Source organism: Molossus molossus, unplaced genomic scaffold (genome assembly GCF_014108415.1).
Source record: "Molossus molossus isolate mMolMol1 unplaced genomic scaffold, mMolMol1.p scaffold_m16_p_22, whole genome shotgun sequence".
Taxonomy (NCBI): domain Eukaryota; kingdom Metazoa; phylum Chordata; class Mammalia; order Chiroptera; family Molossidae; genus Molossus; species Molossus molossus.
In genome coordinates, this window is record NW_023425358.1 from 32626309 (window position 1) to 32650385 (window position 24077).

At 39.2% G+C, this 24077-nt stretch overlaps 1 protein-coding gene across 24 annotated transcripts in view; it reads left to right on the forward strand.

Annotated features, from left to right (window-relative positions):
* Positions 1-24077, forward strand: part of HECTD4 (HECT domain E3 ubiquitin protein ligase 4) — a 165849-nt gene that overhangs the window by 32395 nt on the left and 109377 nt on the right. For 7 of the 24 annotated variants that reach the window (XM_036276511.1, XM_036276513.1, XM_036276518.1 and 4 more), the window contains exons 1-9: positions 2334-2442; positions 3118-3243; positions 3665-3767; positions 9682-10199; positions 13184-13273; positions 14309-14439; positions 17403-17511; positions 18166-18304; positions 21254-21424. In XM_036276511.1, the coding sequence (XP_036132404.1) occupies positions 2423-2442; positions 3118-3243; positions 3665-3767; positions 9682-10199; positions 13184-13273; positions 14309-14439; positions 17403-17511; positions 18166-18304; positions 21254-21424 (1407 nt within the window). In that variant the 5' untranslated portion in view covers positions 2334-2422. Of the gene's footprint in view, positions 1-1008; positions 1034-2325; positions 2443-3117; positions 3244-3664; positions 3768-8911; positions 9020-9681; positions 10260-13183; positions 13274-14308; positions 14440-17402; positions 17512-18165; positions 18305-21253; positions 21425-24077 lie in introns of those variants that run through there. The other 17 variants (XM_036276535.1, XM_036276519.1, XM_036276524.1 and 14 more) reach the window with 12 other exon arrangements.

Below are 24077 nucleotides of genomic sequence, written 5' to 3' on the forward strand. Positions count from 1 at the left end.
ATAGTGGCTGTACCAGTTTACAATTCCACCAACAATGCACAAGGGTTCTCTTTTCTCTACATCCTTCCTTCCCATAAGCTGTGGATTTAAACTATTTGATGTTCCTGTTCATTGCGGTCATTGTCCTTTTGATTTGGCAAAATCATTGTTTCTCAAAATGGACAAATATTTTCTAAAGAAAATGTACAAATGACCAAAAGGTGGAAACAACTCCAATGTCCATCAACTGATGAATAGAAAAGTAGGATGTGTTATATTCAGACAATGGAATGTTTTTCAACAATAAGGAAAGAGCCCTAGTTTGGCTCAGCGGTTAGAGCACTGGCCTCCGGACCAAAGAGTCACAGGTTCAATTCCGGCCAAGGGCACATACCTCAGTTGCAGTTTGGTCCCCAGCCCTGGTTGGGGTCATGTGGGAGGCAACCAGTTGATGTGTCTCTCTCACATCAATTTTTCTCTCTCTCTCCCTCCCTCCTACTCTATCTGAAGATAAAATGGAGAAATATCCTCAGGTGAGGATTTTTAAAAAAATGAAGTACTGATACATGCCACAACATCGGTGAATCTTGAAAACATTATGCTAAGTGAAAGAGGGCAGTTATGAAAGACCACATATAGTATGATTCTATTTCTATTAAATGTTAAGAATTGGTAAATCTGTAGACAGATTAGTGATTGCCTAGGGCTGAGAGATTTGGGGAGCAAAGGGAAGTGACTGCTAATGGGTACAGAGTGTCTTTTGGAGGTGATGAAAGCATTCTAAAATTGTGGTAAGTGCCCTGGTTTGGCTCAGCGGTTAGAGCATTGGCCCGTGGACCAGAGTCCCAGGTTCAGTTCCCGCTAAGGGCACCTACATTGGTTGCAGTTTGTCCCTGGCCCCGGTTGGAGTTGTGTGGGTGGCAGCCACTCAGTGCGTCTCTCTCACATTGATGTTTCTCTCTCTCTCTTCCTCCCTCTCTCCCTCCCACTCTATCTGAAGATAAATGCAAAAATGTTCTCGGGTGAGGATAAAAATAAATAAAATAAAATTGTGGTAAGTGATTGCCCAACTCTATACTATACTAAAAGCCATTGAATTGTTGAATGAATTTTATGATATGTCAATTACATTACAATAAGAATTTTATAAAAGTTATATTAGTTTTTGAAAGGGATTACCGAGAATCACCCAGGGCGCATGCTTAAGATGCAGATTCAGGGCACATCCCAGACCTCTTGAAACAGTCTGTATAAGTAGATCCCAAGAATTTTTTTTTTTTTAAGTAAATACATCCAGGAATTTGGATATACACTGAATTATCACAGTTCCTTACTGTGCTGTGCATCCCAGTACCTTTCTATTTTGGCTGCTTCTGGAGCAGTAGAGAATGTCTTCCTTTTCCACATGGCAGCCCTCAGTCTTATGAAGGCAGCCCCCCCTTCCCACTCATCTCTTTTCTAGGCCACGCATCCTCAGTTTCTTAGCCATTTCTCATGTGACATAATTGCTAGATTAGTCAAATCACCCTCTCCTGGACACACTCTAGTCTGTTAATGACATCTGAAAATGAGGTACTCTGAACTGAACAGGATATTCCAGTTATAGTTTGACCATTGCAGAATATAAATGGGATTATTACCTTCCTTGCTACTGACACTGGAATTCTACTAATGCATTTTAAAATTGCATTAGCATTTTTCGAAGAGTGTTGGCTCAAAAGAAGCATGTGTTAAATTAAAATCTCCTTTACTCCACCCCCACCCCTTCAGCTTTTATCTAGTCAAGTCTTCCTTCTTGTAGGGTTATCTGGAAAAATTCCTTTCTTGGTGGAAATCTGCTCTAAAATAAGGAATGTCCTAACAATTGTTTAGCGGTTTCCACTTTTTCAGAGCATTCCCTGTGCATTATTTCCTTTGATCTTAACAACTATGTAAAATGGAAACAGGTGTTACCCTCTGCTTAGAGATGTATAATTTTTTCCCAATTAAAATGTTTTAAAATTATAGTTGACATACAATATTATATTAGTTTCAGGTGTGCAATATAGTGATTAGACATTTATATGCATTACAAAGGCTCACCCTGAGAAGTCTAGTAACCATCTGACACCATACATACTTCTTAAAATATTACTGACCATATTCCCTATGCTGTATGTTACATCTCCATGACTGTTTTTATAATTGGCAATTTGTACTTAATCCCTTCCCCCTTTTTACCCATCTCTCCAGCCCCCATTAATATTGTTAAAAGCTCTCAAAGCAATTCTAATATTCAACCAGGCTGAGACCAACGGCCTTAACTCATATTCTCGTGTCCCCTCCTTCTATCACAGTATATTCTTCATTGAATTAAAAGGCTGTTATATGGAAGAGGAGGAATATTTTCCATTGCTCCAGAAGGCAAAAGTATAATCAATTCAAGCGAGAGAAGGTTACTCAGATGTACAGTGGGAACCAGATGTACGTCCTAAGATAATTATTCTTGTAATTTATATATCTTCTCATTAATTTATCAAACATTTATGTGGCCAGACACTGAGCTAAGCTCTGCTGATACAAATACGAATAAGATATGGTTTCCCCCTTTAAGGACTCACAGTTTAAATAGGGGACAGACTAGATAAACACCATTATAATTGAGTGTGGTAAGTGTTACACATATATTGGACTTGTATAATTTCTTTTTTTAATTTGTTACATTTTTTATTTTAAAACTGTCAACAGTGATTTTCTTTCTAAAACATATTTATGCTAATATATCACAGTATGGTAGTCATTATATTAAGATATGTAATTCAAGTACTTAACAGATAAAGTTAGTCATTTTGGAGATATCTTTTTTCTTTACTCCTAATAAAATTTATAATAGTATTTAAACCATTTTGAGGAGTTCATTCCTATATCTTTCTCCATAATTTATTCTGTTGATTATAAGCATAAGAAGATAATCTGTATTGGTTCTGTCAAGATTTTATGTTGGTGAAAAAATGACTTCACAACATGAGAAATTTTTAGATATGAATTTGATGCCTTGGGCCAACTTTCAAGAGCCATTCTGTACACCACTCACTACATTTCCTTAATGTACATCATTGATCAAAAATTAATCATCGATACATTCCTATTGAATTGCAGGCATTTTTTCTTAGAGTTTGTGGCTGATCTGCTCATAGAGGTATGTGCTAGATACTATGGAAACATGGAGAAGCTAATTCTGGAAAGGGGAAGAGAGGAAAAGAGAGGAAATCGGAGTTTCTCAAAGTATGTGGCAGAGCTGAGTTTTGAAAGATAGGTAGGATTTAGACTGAGTAAGGGGGGCCATGACAAAAGATGAAAATTAGAGGCCAGGACAAGATGGAACTTTCTTGCAAAAAAGAACCTAAACAATGATTTCTTTCTTTTTTTTTTTTATCCTCACCCGAGGACATTTTTCCATTTTTTGTTCAGATAGAGTGGGAGGGAGGGAGAGGAAGAGAGAGGGAGAGAGAAACATCGATGTGAAAGGGACACATCGAGTTGCTGCCACCCGCGCGACCAACCAAGGCTGGGGACAAACTGCAACCGAGATAACGCGCCCTTAGTGGGAACCGAACCTGGGTCTCTCTGGACCGCAGGCTGATGCTCTAACCGCTGAGCCAAACCAGCCAGGGCAACAATAATTTCTTATATTGCATCCTCACAGTTCTAGCAAGCCTGCTATCAATAACACTTGTATGAAGATCTGCGAAAAATCACCTTGTGTTGGAAAAAAGGTCGGCAGGGCTGAGCCAAAGCTAAATAATCTGGTAATAATTCAGGGTCCATTCCTAATTTGGGTACCAATTTATGAGCTAAAATTTATGAATTAAAGCGTGAAACTTAATCCTAGTTATCAGTTCAGTTAAAGACCCTTTTAAAAAAGATGTTGAAAGAGCATTTGAATGAACATATATTTCCAAGCTTGGATAAGGTCATGTAACTTCAGGGTCTAATTTAATTGACAAGTGATCCACTCTTGATATAGGCTTTTGTATTAGAGATAGAATTCCACCCTTCCATTCACAATTCATTTACTTGGCTCACATGAGATCTTTCTGATCTTCTTTGAACTACCATATGCAATTCAATTTGGCCATGATTGGCATCTTTATAATGTGAAAAATGGTAGGAAGGTCTGTAGAAGGGTTTAAAAATCCACTCCAACATTTGAGAAGGTTTCATTATTCTACATCCTTTACTGAAAAGTTTTGTGTTAGGGCTGCAAGTCTGGCCAGTTGATCTGCTTTGAAATGATCCAGGTATAAATGCCTTTTATGCTGTCAGGTTCATATAATGAATTGAATCGGTTAATGTACTATACTAGAGAGTAAAGTAATATAATTCATCTATTTGGAGCTTGAATGATCCTGAGTTTTAAATGTCATTTATTCTTAGAGAGTGAAAGGTTTTCTTGTTCATTGATAGTTCTCACCATTTATGGTGGTCTTCCCCATTCCACACCCAGCCTTTCCTCCCAATCTGGAATATAATCAGCCCTATGTTGAGATAAACTGCTTCCAATGTATAATAGATGGAACTAGGAAGTGATTTAAGGAAACCATTTCCTATGGTACTTGTGATTATTCTTTGTCAGATGTCCCCCAACTTTTAACTGTATCTGTTGTCACCATTTGATTATCAGTTATTTAAAGATAGTGTTTGCTTCTGAAAAACATCAGCTCTAGTTATGACTGCTTTTTTAAAAAATTGATTTTACAGAGAGAGAGAGGGAGAGAGAGAAACATCAATTTGTTGTTCCACTTACTAATGATTTTTTTTTGTTGATTCTTGTACGTGCCCTGACTGGGGATTAAACCTGCAACCTTGGCATACTGGGATGATGCTCTAACCAATGGAGCTACCTAGCCAGGCCAGGGCCATGACTGCTTTTTAAAAATATAAACTATTTAACTTGTCATTACTGTTTTTGTTTTAAATAGAAAACCAACACGCCACCATACTTCTATTACCATAATTGCCAATGACATTTCAGACTTGAACAAGCATGTTTTACATAGTCCTTTTATAGGGCATATAGAGTTTTATACTGCTTTTTATTGTTGTGTTGTGGCTGGGTTTTTTTTTTTAGTTGTTATTGCATAATATTTCATTATGATGTGTTATAATTTAATCAGACACTTCTCTTTTGGACATTGAGATTGCTTCTACTTTTTCCACTATAATAAGACCGCAATGAACATTTTTGTATATTTTTTATTTCTGGAACATTTCCTTAGGGTAAATTTTTAGAAATGGGATTACTTTCTATTTCTCTCAGAAGTAGGCTTAATATATCTTTTAACTTTTTACTTGGCCCTTTTGGGGAACTTTATCTCTGCTTTTCTTATATCTCAGATTTGGCTGGCAAAGAATATTTTGCCTACCTTTTATTAGCTTTTCAGAATGATTACTGTTATCTTAGCTTAAAAACACATCATGTAGGATAAAATTACATTAAGAGTATGAGTTACTTTGTTGTTGTTTTTTTTTATCCTTACCCGAGGACATTTTTCCATTTTATGTTCAGATAGAGTGGGAGGGAGGAGGGGTGGAGGGGGGGAGAGAGAGAGAGAGATATCAACGTGAAAGGGACACATCGAGTGGTTGCCACCCTTACAACCCAACCAGGGCTGGGGACAAACTGCAACCGAGGTACATGCCCTTAGCGGGAACTGAACCCGGGTCTCTCTGGACCGCAGACCAACGCTCTAACTGCTAAGCCAAACCAGCCAGGGCAATGAGTTAGTTTGAAAGTCACTCCCTTACCCCTGGTCAGTGTGGCTCAGTGGTTAGAATATCAGCCTGGGCACTGAAGGGTCTCGAGTTTGATTCCTGGTCAAGGGCACATACCTAGGTTGCAGGTTTGGTTCCCAGCCCAGGTCAGGATGCGTATGGGAGGCAACCAATGGATGTGTCTCTCACATTGATATTTTTCTCTCTCTCTTTCTCTCCTTGACCTCCCCCCCCTTCCATTTGCTCTAAAGATCAATGGAAAAAAATATACCTTAGGTGAGGATTAACAAAAATAAAATATTTTTTAATTTAAAAAAAGCCACTCCCTTAATTGGGGTGACTTCAGCATTATCTCCAAAGTACAGTTAGTGACCCTTCTTTCTGATTAAGGGTGACAGGGATCTTCCCTTTTTCTTAAATAACTCTTCTTTTTAAAGAAAAGAATATTAATTTTTTTAAATGACATTTTGGTCTTTTATCTTCTAAGTCAAAAACAGTTACTGAGGGCAGTGGTTTTATATGAGGACAAGTCATTTACTATTCATAAGGACCAGAATAGATCCTCCAGAGCTGACTTACTAAAACCTGAAGGTATAATGTCTTTATGAAATGATTTTAGGCCATGACCTTCAAACTTTAGAATTCTAAAAAAATGGCAGCATAGCGGACAGTTCTTAGTGTTCATAAGGGGCCATTGAAATGGATAATGCTGAGTAGTCTAATGGATTTCTGAAAGCATAGTGTGTGTTAGAGACTGCTAAATCAATAGACATAACAGTCACTTAAGTGTGTTATTATATAACATTTGGTTAATTATATTATTACTCACATTGTTTCAGAATATTTCTTTCAAGTAGAATGCTAAAAATATAACTGAAGTACTTATAAAAATAGAATCATCAGAAAATGCTGAAGTACATTATATAGTTTTATCAGCTACTTTTAATATTTGGAGTTAGCTACAGATTCTGTCATACACGTTATTTTATGAACCATGAAATACCATATTTCAGAAGCACTTATGTTTGAGATAATAAAAATAAATATCTGGGTTTAATGTTACTAAGTTTTTTTTTTTTTTATCCTATTTTTTTAGTTACTGTGTTTGTTTGTTTCTTTTTTAACATGCTTTGATTCTTGAGTCCATTAAAAGCCTGTTTTGAAATTTTTAGTAGTTACTTCATATAACATAAGTAGATGGTCAATGTACCATTAGTAAAAACATATGTGAAGCACATGAATTTTATATCAAAGAATTATATTGGATGAAAATCACAAAATCAATGTTGGAAAGTTTGGTATTTTATTTTATTTTTTTATTGATTTAGAGAGAGAGAGAGAGAAAAATATTGGTGTGAGATTGAAACATCAGTTGACTACCTCCTACATACCCTCTACTGGGAATTGCCCTCTACGAGGGATTGAATCTCAATCTGGGCACATAACCTGACCGGAAACTGAATTGGCAACTTTTCAGTGCATGGGACGATACCCAACCAACTGAGCCATATCCCCCAGGGCAGTGTTGGAAAGCTTTTTAAAAAATTAAAAAAATTTCTTATGCTAAGATGTTCATAAATGGGAAGGTAATAAAATTTAAAATGTGATTTTTTTTTTTTCTTATAACATTCAAATGTATCTCAGTCTTTGGTTGTTGATCATCATGGCAGAAGCTGGTTGCTGAATTTTGGGGGCAGAGATCCTTTTTAAAAAATATTTTTTATTATTGATATTTTAAAGAGAGGAAGGGAGAGAGAGATAGAAACATCAATGTTAGAAACATCCATTGACTGCCTCTTGCAACCCCCCTCCCCACCCCCACTAACCCAGCCCCGACTGGGAATTGAACTGGGACTTCTCAGTCCATGGGGCAACGCTCAATCCACTGAGCCACACTGGCTGGGTGGAGATCCTTTTAAAAAAGAAAAAAGGGCAGTCTAATTTCCTTGGATATGATACAGCTTCAAGGTATATGATTACCCTTGAAAAGTGATCATTTTTTAAGGACAGTGAGTTATTTTATATACTGCCATGTGAAAAATAACCAAAAGGCTATTTTGCGTTTGATGAATCTCAACAAAAGGTAGGAAAATAGTTTTGTATGACTTGACAGTGAAGACATTTAATCATTATTTGCTTGGCCCTACAGCTCAGTTGATTGGAGCATTGTCCCGTGCACCAAAAGGTTGCAGGTTCAATTCCTGGTCAGGGCACATACCCAGGTTTCAGGCTAGATCCCAGGTCAGGGTGTGTACTGGAGGCATCCAGTCGATGTTTCTTTCTCACACTGATGTTTTTCTTTGTCACTTTCTCTTTAAAAAAAAATTTTTTTTTTAAATTGATTTTAGAGAGGAAGGGAGAGCGGGGAGAGAGAGAAACATCGATGAATAAGAACATTGATTGGCCACCTCCTGCATGCCCCCCATTGGGGATTTGGCCCACACCCTGGGCATGTGCCCTGACTGGGAATTGAACCAGTGACCTCCTGGTGCATGGGTCGTTGCTCAACCACTTAGTCACACCAGCCAGGCTTTCTCTCTCTCTCTCTAAAAATCAATACAAACATATCCTCGAGTAAGGATTTAAAATTTTTTTGAATACTCATTATTTGCTTAATGTGTATTAAAAACTAAGTAAAAATAACCCTAGTTTTTATTTTTAATACAATGACTTGCAATATAACTGAACCCAATGATACAGTGTTTATATTGCTCTGGAAGTTCTTGTTCTTTCATTGGGATAACAGTTCTTAAAGGCAAAATTTGAGGTAGAAATAGTATTTTATTGATTTATGAGAGAAATAAAGTGAACTATGACCTTTTAAAATGTCAGTGCCAGTAACTTAACAGAATAGTCTTTGCTCTCATTTCAAACCCTGACTTTCTGATCTAGTGAGAACCAGATACCTCTGGCGCCTGATAATCTGTTTTATGTGCTTGCTCTTAGAGTGCCCTCCTTCATTTGTTGGTTACAGGAGTCTGTTCATTTTAACCTGGCCAGTGTATATGCATAAACTCTGTGCATCATAAATTTAGTTTGATTCTTTTTCTTGATAGCTGGTTTCTTTCTTTGTTTGTTTAAGAATTTATTGGTTTTATTCCCCCAGCTGCTGAAAATCTAGAGGAGGCTTTCTGATAATCATATGTTTTGGCAAGAAAGTAGTGGTGATTCCTCTATCAGTATGAACTGGATAAAGTTATACCATGTCACCAGTTGAAATAATGATTAACAGTAGTAGAATGGAGTGTTCTTTAAAAATCAAAGAACAACAAGCAATCATTGATTAGTAGGTATATTAGATTTTGAAGATAAAAATCCACCTGGTAATAGGAGTTAGAGACTTAATTTGCTTTTTAAACTTTAATTCATTCATTTTTTTTTTATCCTCACCCGAGGACATTTTTACATTTATCTTCAGATAGAGCGAGAGGGAGAGAGTGGGGAAGAGAGAGAGGAACATTGATGGGAGAGACACACATTGACTGGTTGCCATCCACACAAACCCAACCGGGGCCCGGGACAAACTGCAACCAAGATACATGCCCTCAGCGGGAACCGAACCTGGGACTCTCTGGTTTGCAGACCGATGCTCTAACCGCTGAGCCAAACTGGCCAGGGTGACTTACATTTTAACTCAAGAGCATTTAACATAGATTTATACCTCCATTTTCTAAAATAAATTACTAGAATTAATTTCTGACTTCCACACTTAACTATTTTCATAATTTGCATTCTTTCAATTAGGTCTAATTTCATGTTTAATATGATCATTTGCAGAAATGCCAGGAAAAAAATCTCCATCAGCAATAGCTGACTTTGTAGCACATGTTTTCATATTTGGTTGCAATTAAAATAATTTTTTATGTGGACCATTTTTAGATACCATTGGATATATGTGCTTTCATAGATGAAAGCAGTACATAACAACTTTATTGTTTCTTTTTTTAGATTTTAACATTTGAGACCAAGAACCCAATGGAATTAGCAGAACGTTTGCGCTCTGTCTGTGGGAACCAGAGCAACGCCTATGCCCGCCTGCTGGAATACCGCCTGAATGCCTTGCGAGGACTGTGGAGTGCCCAGCGCCAGCTGGCCTTGGAAGAACAGCATGAAAGGGAGAGTTCGGGTGATGAAGAAACCTTGGCCCTGCTTAAACGCCAGGGCTTGTTGCAGCAACCTGAGCAAGCTCCCTTCACATCACGGATGGGGCTCCTGCTGGTCTTCCCCCTTATTCAGTCCCAAAGTAGAACAGACCCCTCTCTCTGTAACATTACTGCTGAGGTGCTATTGAACTGCCTTCGTGACTGCCAGCCTTTGAGCTTGACCAAGGAGCCTGCTGACTGTCTCAATGGAATTGAGACTTTGCTGTGCTCTTGGCTGGAGGAAACTTCTGACACAGGTCGACACATTCCTCATAAGCAAAAAGAAAATGCTGCTGCTGCCCTGGTGGCTTTGGCATGTGCTAGGTAAGGAAAATCAAATGTACCACTTGGTGACCTTATGACTGCTGCTGCTGCCTGGGTTAGGTGAGTGAATAAGAGAGCAAGCATGTCAGAAGTCCTTTTTTGTCTTCAATATTGAATTTCATGCCTAGCTGGTGTGGCTCAGTGGTTGAATGTTGACCCATGCACCCAGAGGTCGCCAGTTCGATAACCGGTCAGGACACATGCCCAAGTTGTAGGCCAAATACCCAGTGGGGGACATGCAGGAGGCGGCCAATCATTGTTCTCTGTTGTCAATGTTTTCATCACTCCCTCTGCCTCCCTCTCTCTCTAAAAGAAAAAAAAAGAAAAAAATTAAAAACAAATAAAGACAAAATTATTTTAAAAATATATTTAATTTCATGGCCTTGACAGTGCATAAGACAGTGCAAGTTTCTCACCAAAACTTGGCACCAGCAGCTTGCGCTGGAACCCAAGCTCACGTTTTTGCTTTCTGCTATGCCAAGATAACAGCTTAAACAGCTTGATAGGAGAATCAACTCTTGCCATTATCTACTCACCCCTTAGATGATTAGTGTTTTACATCAGGTAATTCGTGGCGGATGGTCTATCTGTATTTCTTCTGGAAGGACAGTTAAAACATTTGTAGAGCTTTTAATTTTTTTCATATGTTTTTATAAGGAGTGCATCAGCAGGTGGGTGGGTTTTTACTCACCTGGACTCAGTCACACTGACTTGGTCACAGATTATATTTTTGTACCCTGATGCCTGCCTCCATCATTTAACTGGAAGATCTCTCTGTATGTATCAAGATTTAATAATTTGCTGTCCTTTGTGTGTAAGTTGATGTTCTTGATCCTCTGTCAAGAGTAAATATGCTTGGAGTTACTTTTCCAGGAGAGGATTTCTATATCCTCCTCCCCAGTAACCTGTATGATCACTGGCACACATTTGTGAGAAAAATGGTTCACTACCCTTGCTCTTCTCTAAGTTAGTTGTCTAGAGACAATTGGGACCATGGTTTGATAGATTAGTGTCACTACCTGTCCCTCTTCTTTGGAATTTTTTCTTTGGTTCTTCCTTTTTTTAAAGTAAAGAGTATGTGGGAAAATTGTTCTTGGAGGCTTATGAAGTTCTTAGCAAAGTTTACATGAGAGTAAAAGAGGCAGGCACCTAGCAACAAATAGATATGTAAGATAATTTCAGAGAGGGATAGTCACTGTAAGAAGAAAAACCAGGCTATTATACTAAAGAATGACTAAGTGGCCCTGGCTGGTTTGGCTCAGCAGTTAGAGCATCGGCCTGCGGTCCAGACCTGGGTTCGGTTCCTGCTAAGGGCATGTACTGCGGTTACAGTTTGTCCCCGGCCCTGGTTGGGTATTGCAGGAGGCAGCCACTAGATGTGTCCCTTTCACGTTGATGTTTCTCTCTCTCTCTCTCTCTCTTCCTCTCCCTCCCTCCCACCCTATCTGAACAAAAAATGGAAAAATGTTCTCGGGTGAGGATAAAAAACAAAAAACAAAACAAAAAGAATGACTAAGTGGAGATGAGGGACAGCATTAGCTAGTGATATCAGGAAGACCTTCTGAAAAGGTGACGTTTGAACTGAGGCCTGCATGATGAGAAAGAGACAGCCATGCAAAAAAGACAGTGACAGAGTTCCAGGCAAGAGGAGCAGCAGTGGCATGACTCTGATGCCCTTTCTGTGCTTGGGGCAGCAGAGGGACGGCAACATGAGCAGGGTAGCTGGAATGAAATGATAGAAGGAGTGGGGCAGGAGATGAGGTTGGCAGGACCCAAATCATGTAAGGGCTTAGGAACCATAGAAGGAGTTTAAATTTTACTCTTAAAATCTGATTGAGTCTGGCAAGTAAATAACACCTTATAGTTGGTTTAATGGTTTTAAATATTCCCGTGTGCTTTGGCCCTTTAATTTTTTTTAACCTCACTAAACCCCAGGGAGGTATCACACCCTGTTGGACAGATGAAGCAGCAAAAATCCATAGGAGTTAGGTGACAGGACTGAGATGGTGTAGCTGGTGAGTCAGAGCCAGGTTTCAGAGCCCGTGTGTCCTGACTCCCAACTTGTGCTTTTATACTCTATCTGCTGTCTCCCTGTCTTACACTGTTCTTTGGTTTTAATTCTTTGAACACTAGAGATAGTGAAAGGGGCAATTAAGAGGAGGACTCCAGGCCTACTCAGTTCAGCATTAGGTATTCCATTTCTTTTGGGGTTTAGGCATATGATATCTAGCAATTAAAGCCTTGGCTAAGAGAATAAGGCAGCAATCCGAAGTCACCCATCTGATACAGGTGATTTTAGATCAGGAAATGTTCTTGTGGTGATTTATGCTTGGGATCTGGCCAGGTAAGTCTTACGCATCTTAAAAGCACCTTGTTTTAGATCCTGCTGACCATATTATGGACTTTCAGAGCCTCCAGCCTTGGGAACTAAAAGGAAATCAGATAGTGGTGACCTCTGAAAGTATTACAATCACCTATTTCACGGCAGAGGAAGCAGAAGGAACAGCTCTCAGTACAAAGAATTAATTATTTGAATGTATTCCTTTTTTGATATGATGGGGTACAGTGAGATAGTATATAAGATGGATGAACTTAACAAAGACATTAAAAGATTAATCCTGGAAGTAGTTAGACTTTAAATATAACCTTCTCCTATGAGATCTCTCTTCTAGACTAGAGAATGACTTGATGAAAACAGTGTCCAAGAATAACAGTCACAAGTTCTTTGTACTCGAGCCTTGTGTCTTGAACTTTTGTGTTAGGGCAATTATTTACCTTTACAAATGCAAGAGCATCATAATGGACTGTTCGGATGGTGCCACTCACATAATAAGCAAATGTATTTTATACAACACATCTTCTGACTGGCATAAGCAGGTACATATTTTAAAACCTTCCCATGTGGTTAATAAAATTAACATTAACAGCCTTCTTATTTGGCTTTTCAATTTTGATGATTTTCTGTTTCCTCCTTTTATTTTTAGGGGGTCATTGAAAACTTTTGTCCATACAGTCCATCTATTACAGAAACAGACTGATCTAGGGTCCCTGCCTGTAGCCGATGTACTGTATAGGTAAGTTGTCCTTACCTTCCTTCTACTCAAGGGAGATTGTGCATAAGGTCTCTTTTAATAAGTAGATTGCTAAACTCTTACCAATTAACAATTCATATATTTTAAAATTACAATTTACATTCAATATTAGTTTGTATTAATTTCGAGTGAACAACATAGTAATTAGACAATTATATACTTTACAAAATGATCCCCCCAATGTATCCAGTACCCACCTGCCACCATAGTTAGTTATTACAATATTTTTCACTATGTTCCCTATGCTGTACTTTACATCCTCATGACTTTTTTGTAACCACCAATCTGTACTTTTCAGTCTCTTCACTTTTTTCACTGAGTCCCCCTAATCCCCTCCTATCTGGCATCCATTAGTCTATTCTCTGTATCTGAGTCTGTTTCTGTTTTGTTTATTCATTCATATTGTTCTTTAGATCCCACATATAAGTGAAATGATTCATAGTTTTAAATAAGTATATTATCATATTTATCTTTTTAAGAATTTTGTCTTGTCTTTCTTTCTTCGAAAGTGTTCCTAGAGCATGTTAGTTTTCATTTTTTGTGGGCTTTTCATAAATGCAATAACTTGTAATAAATTATTTTTGTAGATTTTGAGATGATATTGTATTAAAATATAAAGAAGAAAGATAAAATTATTTATAACCTCATTACCCAGAGATAACCACTCCTAATGCTTTGGTATATGCGTTTCCCAATTCATACATTTCTCTCTCTCTCATATATATATATATACACACACACACACACACACACACTTCTCTCTCATATGTGTATATATGTGTGTGTGTGTGTATACACACACATTTTACACACAGCTTGTAATTTTATTAAGACACTACAAAGCACCACTTTGTAAATGTTAGATTTAAAAATATATTGTAAATATATTTTCCGATGTATAATATCTTTGTAAAACTGTTTTAGTTTTCAGCTCTTTGAGATGGTAGGTGGACTTTTATTTTCTTGCCAAAATGGGTAGTTTTGGTGTCTTTGTGATTCTCCATTTCCCCTTTTTAGGCTGTTGCTTTTGGAAGGGGGACCTGGATCCCCCTCCTGTTTGCTCGGTGGCAAACACATAGTATCATGGGGATATGAAGACATGTTGCCTGCACCAGATAGCAACACTGGCTCCAGTTCTGAAAATAAAGGTAATGTAAGGGTTTGGGTCCTGTGATTAAAATTAAGATGTGAAAAGAATGGTTTTAGATCACTGTGGCAAACAATTTAGACATAACTCTGTGTTCCTTTTAATTAAAGAGCCCAGGATTCCTATACAGTGTGTTCATTGTCTGCTTTATCAGTCAAAGTATAAAAGCTGATACTCAGTGAGGTAAGAAAATGGATAGGTTTTACTAGTGCCAGGAAAAGGTATCATCCGTACACTTCTGCCAAAAAGGCATGAATTACTTAAATTGGTTCCTGAGTATTAGAATTTGGGTATAGGAGCCCTAAGTTGAATTTTTATGTCCATGAATAGAGTATCAGGTCTTTCTGCCTGATACTGTTTGTTTTAGTAATTTATTGTGTGTGTGTTGATGAACCCTTGCATCCTAAAAGCAAGAAAAATGAGATTGTTTAAAGGAGCATGAATTGTTAAGTATCTTTTTTAAACAGAGTGGGCTGGATTAAAATGTTTTTACAGTTTCTGTGACCTCAATGAAAATGGCAGAAGTTCTCTTAATTTACCTGCACCTAACCACCTTCTGGGATGAATGCGGCCTCTCTGTTCGCTTGGCAGATGTGCTGTCTGGTGCCCTGGCACACCCATGCTGCTCTCCTGTGGAGTTGCAGGCCTGCCAAGAGTCCATCTTGCTCTCAAACCTGTTTGTTATTGTAATTGGTACTTGTTATTATGTTTATATTGTTAAATATTATCTAACCCATGAAACAGGAGTTTAAAAAACTCCAGGAAATTGTTTCCATTAAAAAAAGATGGTTTGGCCCTGGCCGGTTTGGCTCAGCGGTTAGAGCATCGGCCTGCGGTCCTGAGAGACCTGGGTTCGGTTCCCGCTAAGGGCGCGTACCTCGATTGCAGTTTGTCCCCAGCCCTGGTGGGTTGTGCGGGTGGCAGCCACTCGATGTGTCCCTTTCACATCGATGTTTCTCTCTTCTCCCTCCCACTCTACCTGAACCAAAAAAAAAAAAAAAAAAGATGGTTTGGTCCTGGCCAGTTTGTCTCAGTGGTTAGAGCGTCAGCCCGTGGACCAGAAAGTCCCAGGTTCGGTTCCTGCTAAGAGCACCTAGCTCGATTGTGGTTCATCCCCAGCCCTGGTTGGGGTTGTGCAGGTGGCAGCCACTCAGTGTGTCTCTCTCACATTGATGTTTCTCTCTCACTCTCTTTCCCTCTCTCTCTCTTCTGCTTTATCTGAAGATAAATGCAAAAATACCCCCGGGTGAGGATTAAAAAAAAAAAAAGATGTTTTAGAAAGATTCAGCAAAGAGAATCTTTAAGAAATTGGTGTTAAAAACGATTACCCACTTTAACTGTTTTTGAGGAACCGATAGGTACAAATTACACGTCTCAGATTAGTATACTGAATTTTTTTTTTAATTCTCACTCAAGGACACTGTTTTTTGCATTCATCTTCAGATAGAGTGGGAGGGAGAGAGGGAGGAAGAGAGACATTGACGTGAGAGAGACACATCGACTGGTTGCTACCCACACAACCCCAACCGGGGCCAGGGTCAAACTGCAACCAAGGTACATGCCCTTACCGGGAACCAAACCCAGGTCTCTTTGGACCACAGGCTGACACTCTAATCACTGGGCCAAACCAGCCAGGGCAGATACTCAGTACTAATTTGAGTGCTGTGGCTTGGATTCCCCTAAAATGACAAGCAGTAGACAAATCCCACTTAAACATAGTGAGAATGATTATGAAAATAAACACTGAAGAGCTCATTCATAAGCACTTTTTAAAAAAATTATTATGTCCATGTTATGTGATTATTTTTTAAAAATATGTTTCTATTGATTTTTTTTTTTTTTTTGAGAGAGAGGAAGGGAGAGAGAGATAGAAACATTGATTGGCTGCCTACTGCACACCCCCTCCTGGGGATCGAGCCTGAAACCTGGGCATGTGCCGTGACCAGGAATTGAACCGGGACCTCTCAGTCCATGGGATGATGCTCAGTCCACTGAGCCACACTGGCCAAGCCATAGTTGCTGTTTTTTTTGTGTTTTTTTTTAATCCTCACCCGAGGACATTTTTTTTCCATTTTTTGTTCAGATAGAGAGGGAGGGAGAGAGAGAGAGAGAGAGAGACATCGATGTGAAGGGACACATCGAGTGGCTGCCACCCGCACAACTAACCAGGGCCGGGGACAAACTGCAACCGAGGTACGTGCCCTTAGCGGGAACCGAACCTGGGTCTCTCTGTACCGCAGGCCAATGCTCCAACCGCTGAGCCAAACCGGCCAGGGCCATAGTTGCTGTTTTTAAATAGAAGAGAGATATTTCTGTGCTGTGTTGCTTCAGAAATTAAAATTAGGACCTCTGGATGGAAGATCTACAGAAGCAGATTTTGGTTTAATGTATGTCATTAATATGTGAACTATCACTTGCCATTTATGGAGCACTGGCTCTCAACCAGAGTGCATTGTGGGTGTTTACCTGTGTTATTTAACTTTCACAGGAACTCTTAAGGGTACATATTGTCCTCATCTTACGGATGAAGAAACTGAAGTTTAAAGAGGCCCAAGGTCAACTGATAAATGCCCAAAGCTCTTAAAAGCTCATGCCTTTTTTTACTACAAAATCATTAGAGTATTGTATTCTTAGTCATTTCAGATTAGAATTAGGAATGTGTAAATTGGACTCGGTATTGTTGCTATTCCAAAAAAGAAAAAACATTTCACATATAGACTAGGTTGTTCTGCTAGCAACTATCTGACCTCTTTCTCTGATCTTGCTCCCTGATCCCACGTGCATTTTGGATGTTTGCTGTGGGAGTTTGAGCCATCTTTCCTGGAAGTCACATCGAAGTCCTTATTTTAGAAGTGGGAGATTATTTTTCACTCAACCTCCTAATGTCTTTTTCATTAGAAAGAGCACATTTATAATTTACTAGAAAAGCATTTATATATTTACCGGTAAAAAAAATGATTTCAGATGCTGACTTGGGACGCTGTCTCACGGCAGATGGTCTTTACCTGTATACTACTAATTCAGTTGGAAGAGGAGTAAGCAAATTGGGGTCAGGATTACATGGTACTCTCAGGTGAGTGTATGGAATTTGCCGAATGATTTGGGCAGAACACTTCATCCTTATGTAACCTTTATGAAGAAGGTCTTTGGGGGGGAGGTGCTGACTCTCCATGGACTGACTAGTAATAAGTCTGAATGCACTCTTGTGACCTGGTTTTCTCTTATTGTCATCCACCCCTCTCATTCTGCTAGTGCATTTCAACTTTGTTTTGATTCTAAAGAGTGCAGTAGCCCTAAGATCATCGTTTTAACCAGAAATTCCTGTATGATTAGAATTTCTGTAGTATTCGTTTCTTCTCCATGTTGATAAATGGACATTTTTCTAGCTAAGTTTCTTTGTACTTGGATTTGACCTTGGATTAGCAATGATTTTCAGTTGGGATGTAGTATATATGAATTGCTGCCAAAAGAAACCACAGTTTGAGATCCTTTTATATATGATTAGACCTTTTCCCAACTTTTTTCTCCTTTCCAGTTTGTTGTGGAAAATTGATATCTGCCCTAGTTTGTGAGTCCCAAAGTTAACGTAATATATTCACTCTCCTTCAGATTGTTTGCCTACTTAGTCATCTAAAAACGTCAGGTGGAACATGTTTCTGTGTGGTGTGGCTCGTCGTGGGGTTCCCGACGCAGCTGCTGATGCGCCTGTCCCCTTTCTTCCCCACAGAGGTTTTGTGTACTGCCGGAACGAGGAGCTGGAGCCAGGGTGGCTTGCGTATGGCAGCGGCAGTCTTCTCCACCGGCCCGTATCTTTTGATAATAAGCCTCACTCCCTTTTCCAGGTCATTGACCACAATACCCTTCAGGTAAACAAAAGCACGGCATTGTCTTTATATTTTGGAGACAGTAAGGGAAGTTCCTAATGTCATCAGAAGTAATAATAACACAGCTGATATAGTTTCCTGCCAGAGTGCATCCTTTGAATTGTCATTGTCTGGGCGTTCTGTTTTTTTTTGTCTAATGTCTTAGAGTTTTTCCACATGGTTTGAATGGATGTGCTCCCTAAGAATTTCTAAGGCCAGCAACAAACTTTTTTTTATTATTAAAAAAAATTCTAGCCCTGGCCGGTTTGGCTCAGCGGTTAGAGCGTCCGCCTGCGGTCCGGAGAGACCCGGGTTCGGTTCCCGCTAAGGGCACGTACCTCGGTTGCAGTTTGTCCCCGGCCCTGGTTGGTCGTGCGGGTGGCAGCCACTCGATGTGTCCCTTTCACATCGATGTTTCCCTCTCTCTCTCTTCCTCTCTCTCCCTCCTACTCTGTCTGTACAAAAAATGGAAAAATGTCCTCGGATGAGGATTAAAAAAAAAAAAAAAAAATTCTAGAGACTCAGAGATGGTATACATACTAGCTGCTTTTTTTAAAACTAGATCTATTTTGGGAAGACATCTTTTCCCTGTTCATTTGGTTCTAAACAACTTTTTTGTGGGAATGGGAGCTTTGAAGTGATTTTAGATAAAACCATCGTGTGGTATAGATTAGGAGCTCATCTTTACTGCGCTCATGCAGTCTGCTAGAGCACTTGCTGCATCATGCTGAAACTGCCAACTCTGTCTGGCTGCTCCCCAAGACTGCACACCTGTAGGTCTGGACCCTATCTTACTAATTTTTGTGTCCCTAGAATGGAGCACAGTGCCTACCTAGCATTTGATTGATTGATGACCTAGGCCCTGGTCTAGGCAATTTACATATACTTGTGAGGTGTAACTATGGCAGTTTCGTTATAAAGATAAGGTAACTGAAGCTAAGCACATTGCAAGCAGTCAGTCAGTGTTTATTGTTGAATGGAGGAAAGTAGCTCAGAGAAGTAAGTAACTTGCCAAAGGCCACACAATCATGGCAGCACAAGAAATTGAATGCATGGTTCTCAGCTCTAGAGTTTGAGTTCTTTACTTTAATTGCCTTTTAACCAAGGCTGAATGGTCAGAGTTCCCATCTGTGGAGTGAGTGTCCTGACAGTAGTTACATCTAGAACTTAAGTGGGATATTAAGTTGACCGTTACTCAATTATGTCTTTTCTGGAGAACAGGGACTGAGTCTTGTTTACCATGGTCTCCAAAGCACATTAGTAGGTGCTCAATAATTGTTAGATGAGTAAAATGAACACATTAACAAATAGATAGATGTCCAATTGCCTTTGTTTCTTTCTTTTTTTAAATCCTCACCCGAGGATATTTTTTTGTTTATCCTCAGACAAAATGGGAGGGAGAGAGAGGGAGAAAAAGGGAGAGAGAGAGAAATATCACTTGAGCATGTGAGAGAGACACATCGACTGGTTGCCTCCCGCACGACCCTGACCTGGGCTGGGGACAAACTGCAACTGAGGTATGCGCCTTTGGCTGGAATCAAACCCGTGACTCATTGGTCCACGGGCTGACGCTCTACCGCTGGGCCAACCCAGCCAGGGCTGCCTTTGTTTCTTATCACTAAGGCAGACAGATGAGAATATCTCCTATGCTTATTTGAAATAGAGTTATAAGCCTGGGAATTAAACAGACGTGAAGTCTTGGAACATGGTTCACAATTAAAGTGATGTCAGTTTCCTCTGTGTTTTTGCAAAAACTCTGATGTTGTCCAAGAAAGCAGTGTTGTCACTAACTAGATACGTGCATCAGAGCAATTCGGGGGCAGCTTAGGCCAATCAGTAGCGGTCAGGTTTCTAAATTTCCTGGCACTGTAAGTGTCAAAGTGTGTTTACAGCAATTAAATGACTTTTTAACTTTTGAGGTAGACAAAACAAGTCTGGGAAAAATTCATATGAAATGAATTCAGGGGTCAAAAGTAATCTTAGGAAAACTAGTGACTCACCCAAAGAAGTTGAGTAACTGAGAATTGTTCTTACTGTTCCCTGAAGGCGTCTGACCTTCTCTAATTATGTTTATTTTGGGATTTTTAGTTCTGCTTCTACTCTTGGATTTTTAAAAAACCAAGTCAGCAGTTTTCTTGGTTCTCGTTTTCTCTCATTTTAAATGCTTTTCTCTGGCAGTAAAAATTAGTATGTAACTACATATTAAATGTGAATGATGTAAAACTTATTCATTATATTGAAACTGAAGGATGTTTAGTATTAGAAACACATGCCTTCATGTCTAATATAGAGTACTGTTGTTTGTTTCCTCCTGACGGACTTGGTGAATTTCAATAGCCCTGGTGTGCTAAGTTAGGATCCTGCATGTGCCTTCATTTTTTTTTTTTAAACTTTTTTCTCCTTTTCCCTTCTCCCTCTTCTCTGCTTTCTTTTTGTCTTCCTTTTGCCCTTTTGTTTTTCTTCCTTCCATATTTATGAAATAACTTTGAGCTAGACTCTGAATTAGGTGCTGAGGATATAAAGATGAATAAGATATAGTTTCTGTCCTTTAAATATAATTAATAGTCTTATATTCATTTACTAAGAACATTTTGGAAAGTACTATTTCTCTAAAACTTTGTTTTCAATAAATATTTGATAATACATACATGTATAGCAGATTCAAAGTATTTTGAATGTATTTAAATGTATTTTTTAAATACATTTTAAAAATGTACTTTGAATTAATCTCAAGAATCTTTTTATCTGTTGCATGGCTGATTGTATGAACTTTTACATTTTTTCATGTAATTTTAATTTTCATATGTTATTTTTAAAGATAAATATCATTTTTATTTAGACCAAGAAGCCTATTGAATTCTCATCTTGGAATTAATAGCATTAATGATGAACTGATAGAATTAATCAGAATTTATATGTCACACTGATGAAGTTTTCCTTCTTTGTGTCCAGGTGTGTCAGATGGTGCCAATGCCAGCTAATCACCTCCCTGTTGGCAGCACCATGAGCACCGTGCACCTTTCTTCCGATGGTACTTACTTCTACTGGATCTGGTCTCCTGCCAGTCTGAATGAGAAAACGCCTAAAGGACATTCGGTTTTCATGGACATTTTTGAACTTGTGGTAAGTTTTATTTTCTCACTTTGTGTCTTTGCAGAGACATTTTTGTTTGCTTTTTTTTTTTTTAATTAATTAATTTTGTTACAGATGTTTCTCCTCCCCCCCCCCCCCCCCACTGATTCCCACCCCTTTTATTTTATTTTTTGGTACGTGCCCCTAGCAGGAACTGAACCTGGGACTCTGTGGTCCGCAGGCTGATGCTCCATCTGCTGAGCCAAACCGGCCAGGGTTGTTTGCTTTCTTTTTATATTGGTTTATGAAGGACCTAAGGAACTTGGAGTATGTACAGTGTGTTCACTCATGCCTCAACATTAATTTTTCTTGTGGCTATCTTTGATGGTTTTTTTTGTTTGACATAATAAAGTCAAGCTTTTTGAAGGTTAATCTGGCAAGAAAACGGAGATAGCCTGGTTGGTGTGGCTCAGTGGTTGAGCATCGACCTGTGCACCAAGAGGTCGCTGGTTTGATTCCTGGTCAGGGCACATGCCCAGGTTGTGGGCCCGATCCCCAGTGGGGGGCATGCAGGAGGCGGCCTATCGATGTTCTTTCTCATCAATGTTTCTATCTCTCTCTCCCTCTCCCTTCCTCTCTCTATAATCAATAAAGAAAAAAAAAGAAAATGGAGATGATAGTAGTTAATGTGTAGATAGTGAGTTTTTAAGTAGAAATGCTCATGGGGCTTGTTGGAAATGTGGAACTAAATTGCAGTAGCAAGATTGGGTCTATTGATAGGTTTTGGGAGTCCCCGAGAAAGATGAGAGTCCCTGAGAAAGATGACAATTAAAATTGTGAGAAGGCAATTATTTATTCATTACATACTAGCAGACTGCCTACTGAGAGCCAGGCAGTGTTTTATTTAGGTGGTGAGAATTCAGTGATGGGCAAGGGGGAGAGGATTCTTACTCAGATGGAGCTTGTATTCTGGCTGGTTGGGTGGGTTGGGGTAGTGGTGGTGGAAAGACAAAGAAAAAATTACCATAAATAAGTGAGCAAATGAGTAGACAAAATAATCTTAGGTAGTGAAGAGAAAGTTGTAGTTAACCAGATGAAGAAGTTGGGTAGTAGGGTAGGGTCAGGAACATTCTAGGAAGAGGAGGCCACAAAGGCAAAGGCTCTGTCAGGAGCCAGTGGGCAAGCATGCATGCCTTAGGGAATGAGAGTGAACTCGAGGGGCTGGAATGCAGAGAGAAGGCGAGCTTGGGGCAAGAAGAAGCTGGGGGCCATGGTAGTCCCGATCTGTACTGTCCAGTGTAGTAGCCTGTAGCCACATGAGGCTATTTAAATTCAAATTACTCAGAATTAAATAAATTGAAAACTGGAGTTGCTTAGTTGCGTCAGCCACAGTTCAAGTGTTCAGTAGCCAGTGCGGCTGGCTAGTGCCACCATATTGCACAGTGAAGATGTAGGACATTTCCATTACTGAAGATAGTTCTTTTGGACAGTACTTTATCTCAATTGTACTTGCAAAGACCTGTAAAGGAAAAATTGCCCCAAGCCAGGTCTGTGACCAAACCTTTTCTCTTGATATGATTTGCAGTCTCCTTCTGGGAAGAAATTAGCATTCCTGAAAATAAAACACTGAAGCCATTTTCTAATAAATTTTAATAGGGTTAAAGCTTGTTCTGGAAAGCCAGTCATTCATCCTGCCAGCTAACAGTCAGTCAGGAGTCTAGTAACATGTAACCCGGCATTCTTTTCAAACTAGTTTCTCAGTATTCTGTAATCATCATTTTTCCTTGTAAAATGTCTCTGCCAGGGTGAATGTTTAAATTGATCTGCTAGAAATTGTACTACTTGGATGTGTGTTCATAATTAAATTGTCAGAAAAACTGTGTTGTTTTGTTTGGTTTATTTGTTTTTAAACAGACTCTTACTAGCAGTTAAAGGGCTTAGGTCTGTATCCTAAGAGTAATGGGAAAACATTTAACAGTCCCCCTTTCCCTGATATACTTTTGTTAAATTAAAAGAAATAAATTGTAGCCCTGGCTCGTTTGGCTCAGCGGTTAGAGCGTTGGCAGACGAAAGAGTCACAGGTTCGATTCCGGTCAAGGGCATGTACCTTAGTCGTGGTTCGATCCCTAGCCCTGGTCAGGGTCGTGTGGGAGGCAACCAATCGTTGTATCTCTTTCATGTTTCTCTCTCTCTTTCTCCCTTCCTCCCACTTTATCTGAAAATCAATAGAAAAATATCCTTGAGTGAGGATTAAAAGACAAAATTGTATTCAAAGAAGTAACATGTGCTTGTATTAAAACTTCAGGTTCGTACTGAGAAGTGAGAGTCCTTTGCCCCATCTTCCGCCAGCCCTGGTTTAAGCTTTTTGTTCATTTTTTAAAAAATTTTTTAATTTTAATTTTTTTAAAATCCTCACCTGAGGATATTTTTTTATTTATCTTCCGATAGAGTGGGAGAGAGGGAGAGGGAGAGGGAGAAAGTGAAAGAGAAACATAGATGTGAGAGGGACACATCGACTGGTTGCCTCCCTCACAACCCTGACCAGGGCTGGGGACCAAACCGCAACCGAGGTACGTGCCCTTGACCAGAATCAAACCTGAGACTCTTTTGTCTGTGGGCCGATGCTCTAACTGCTGAGCCAAACCGGCCAGAGCTTTCAATATGTTTTTTACTGAATATATATATATATATTTTTTTTAGAGAG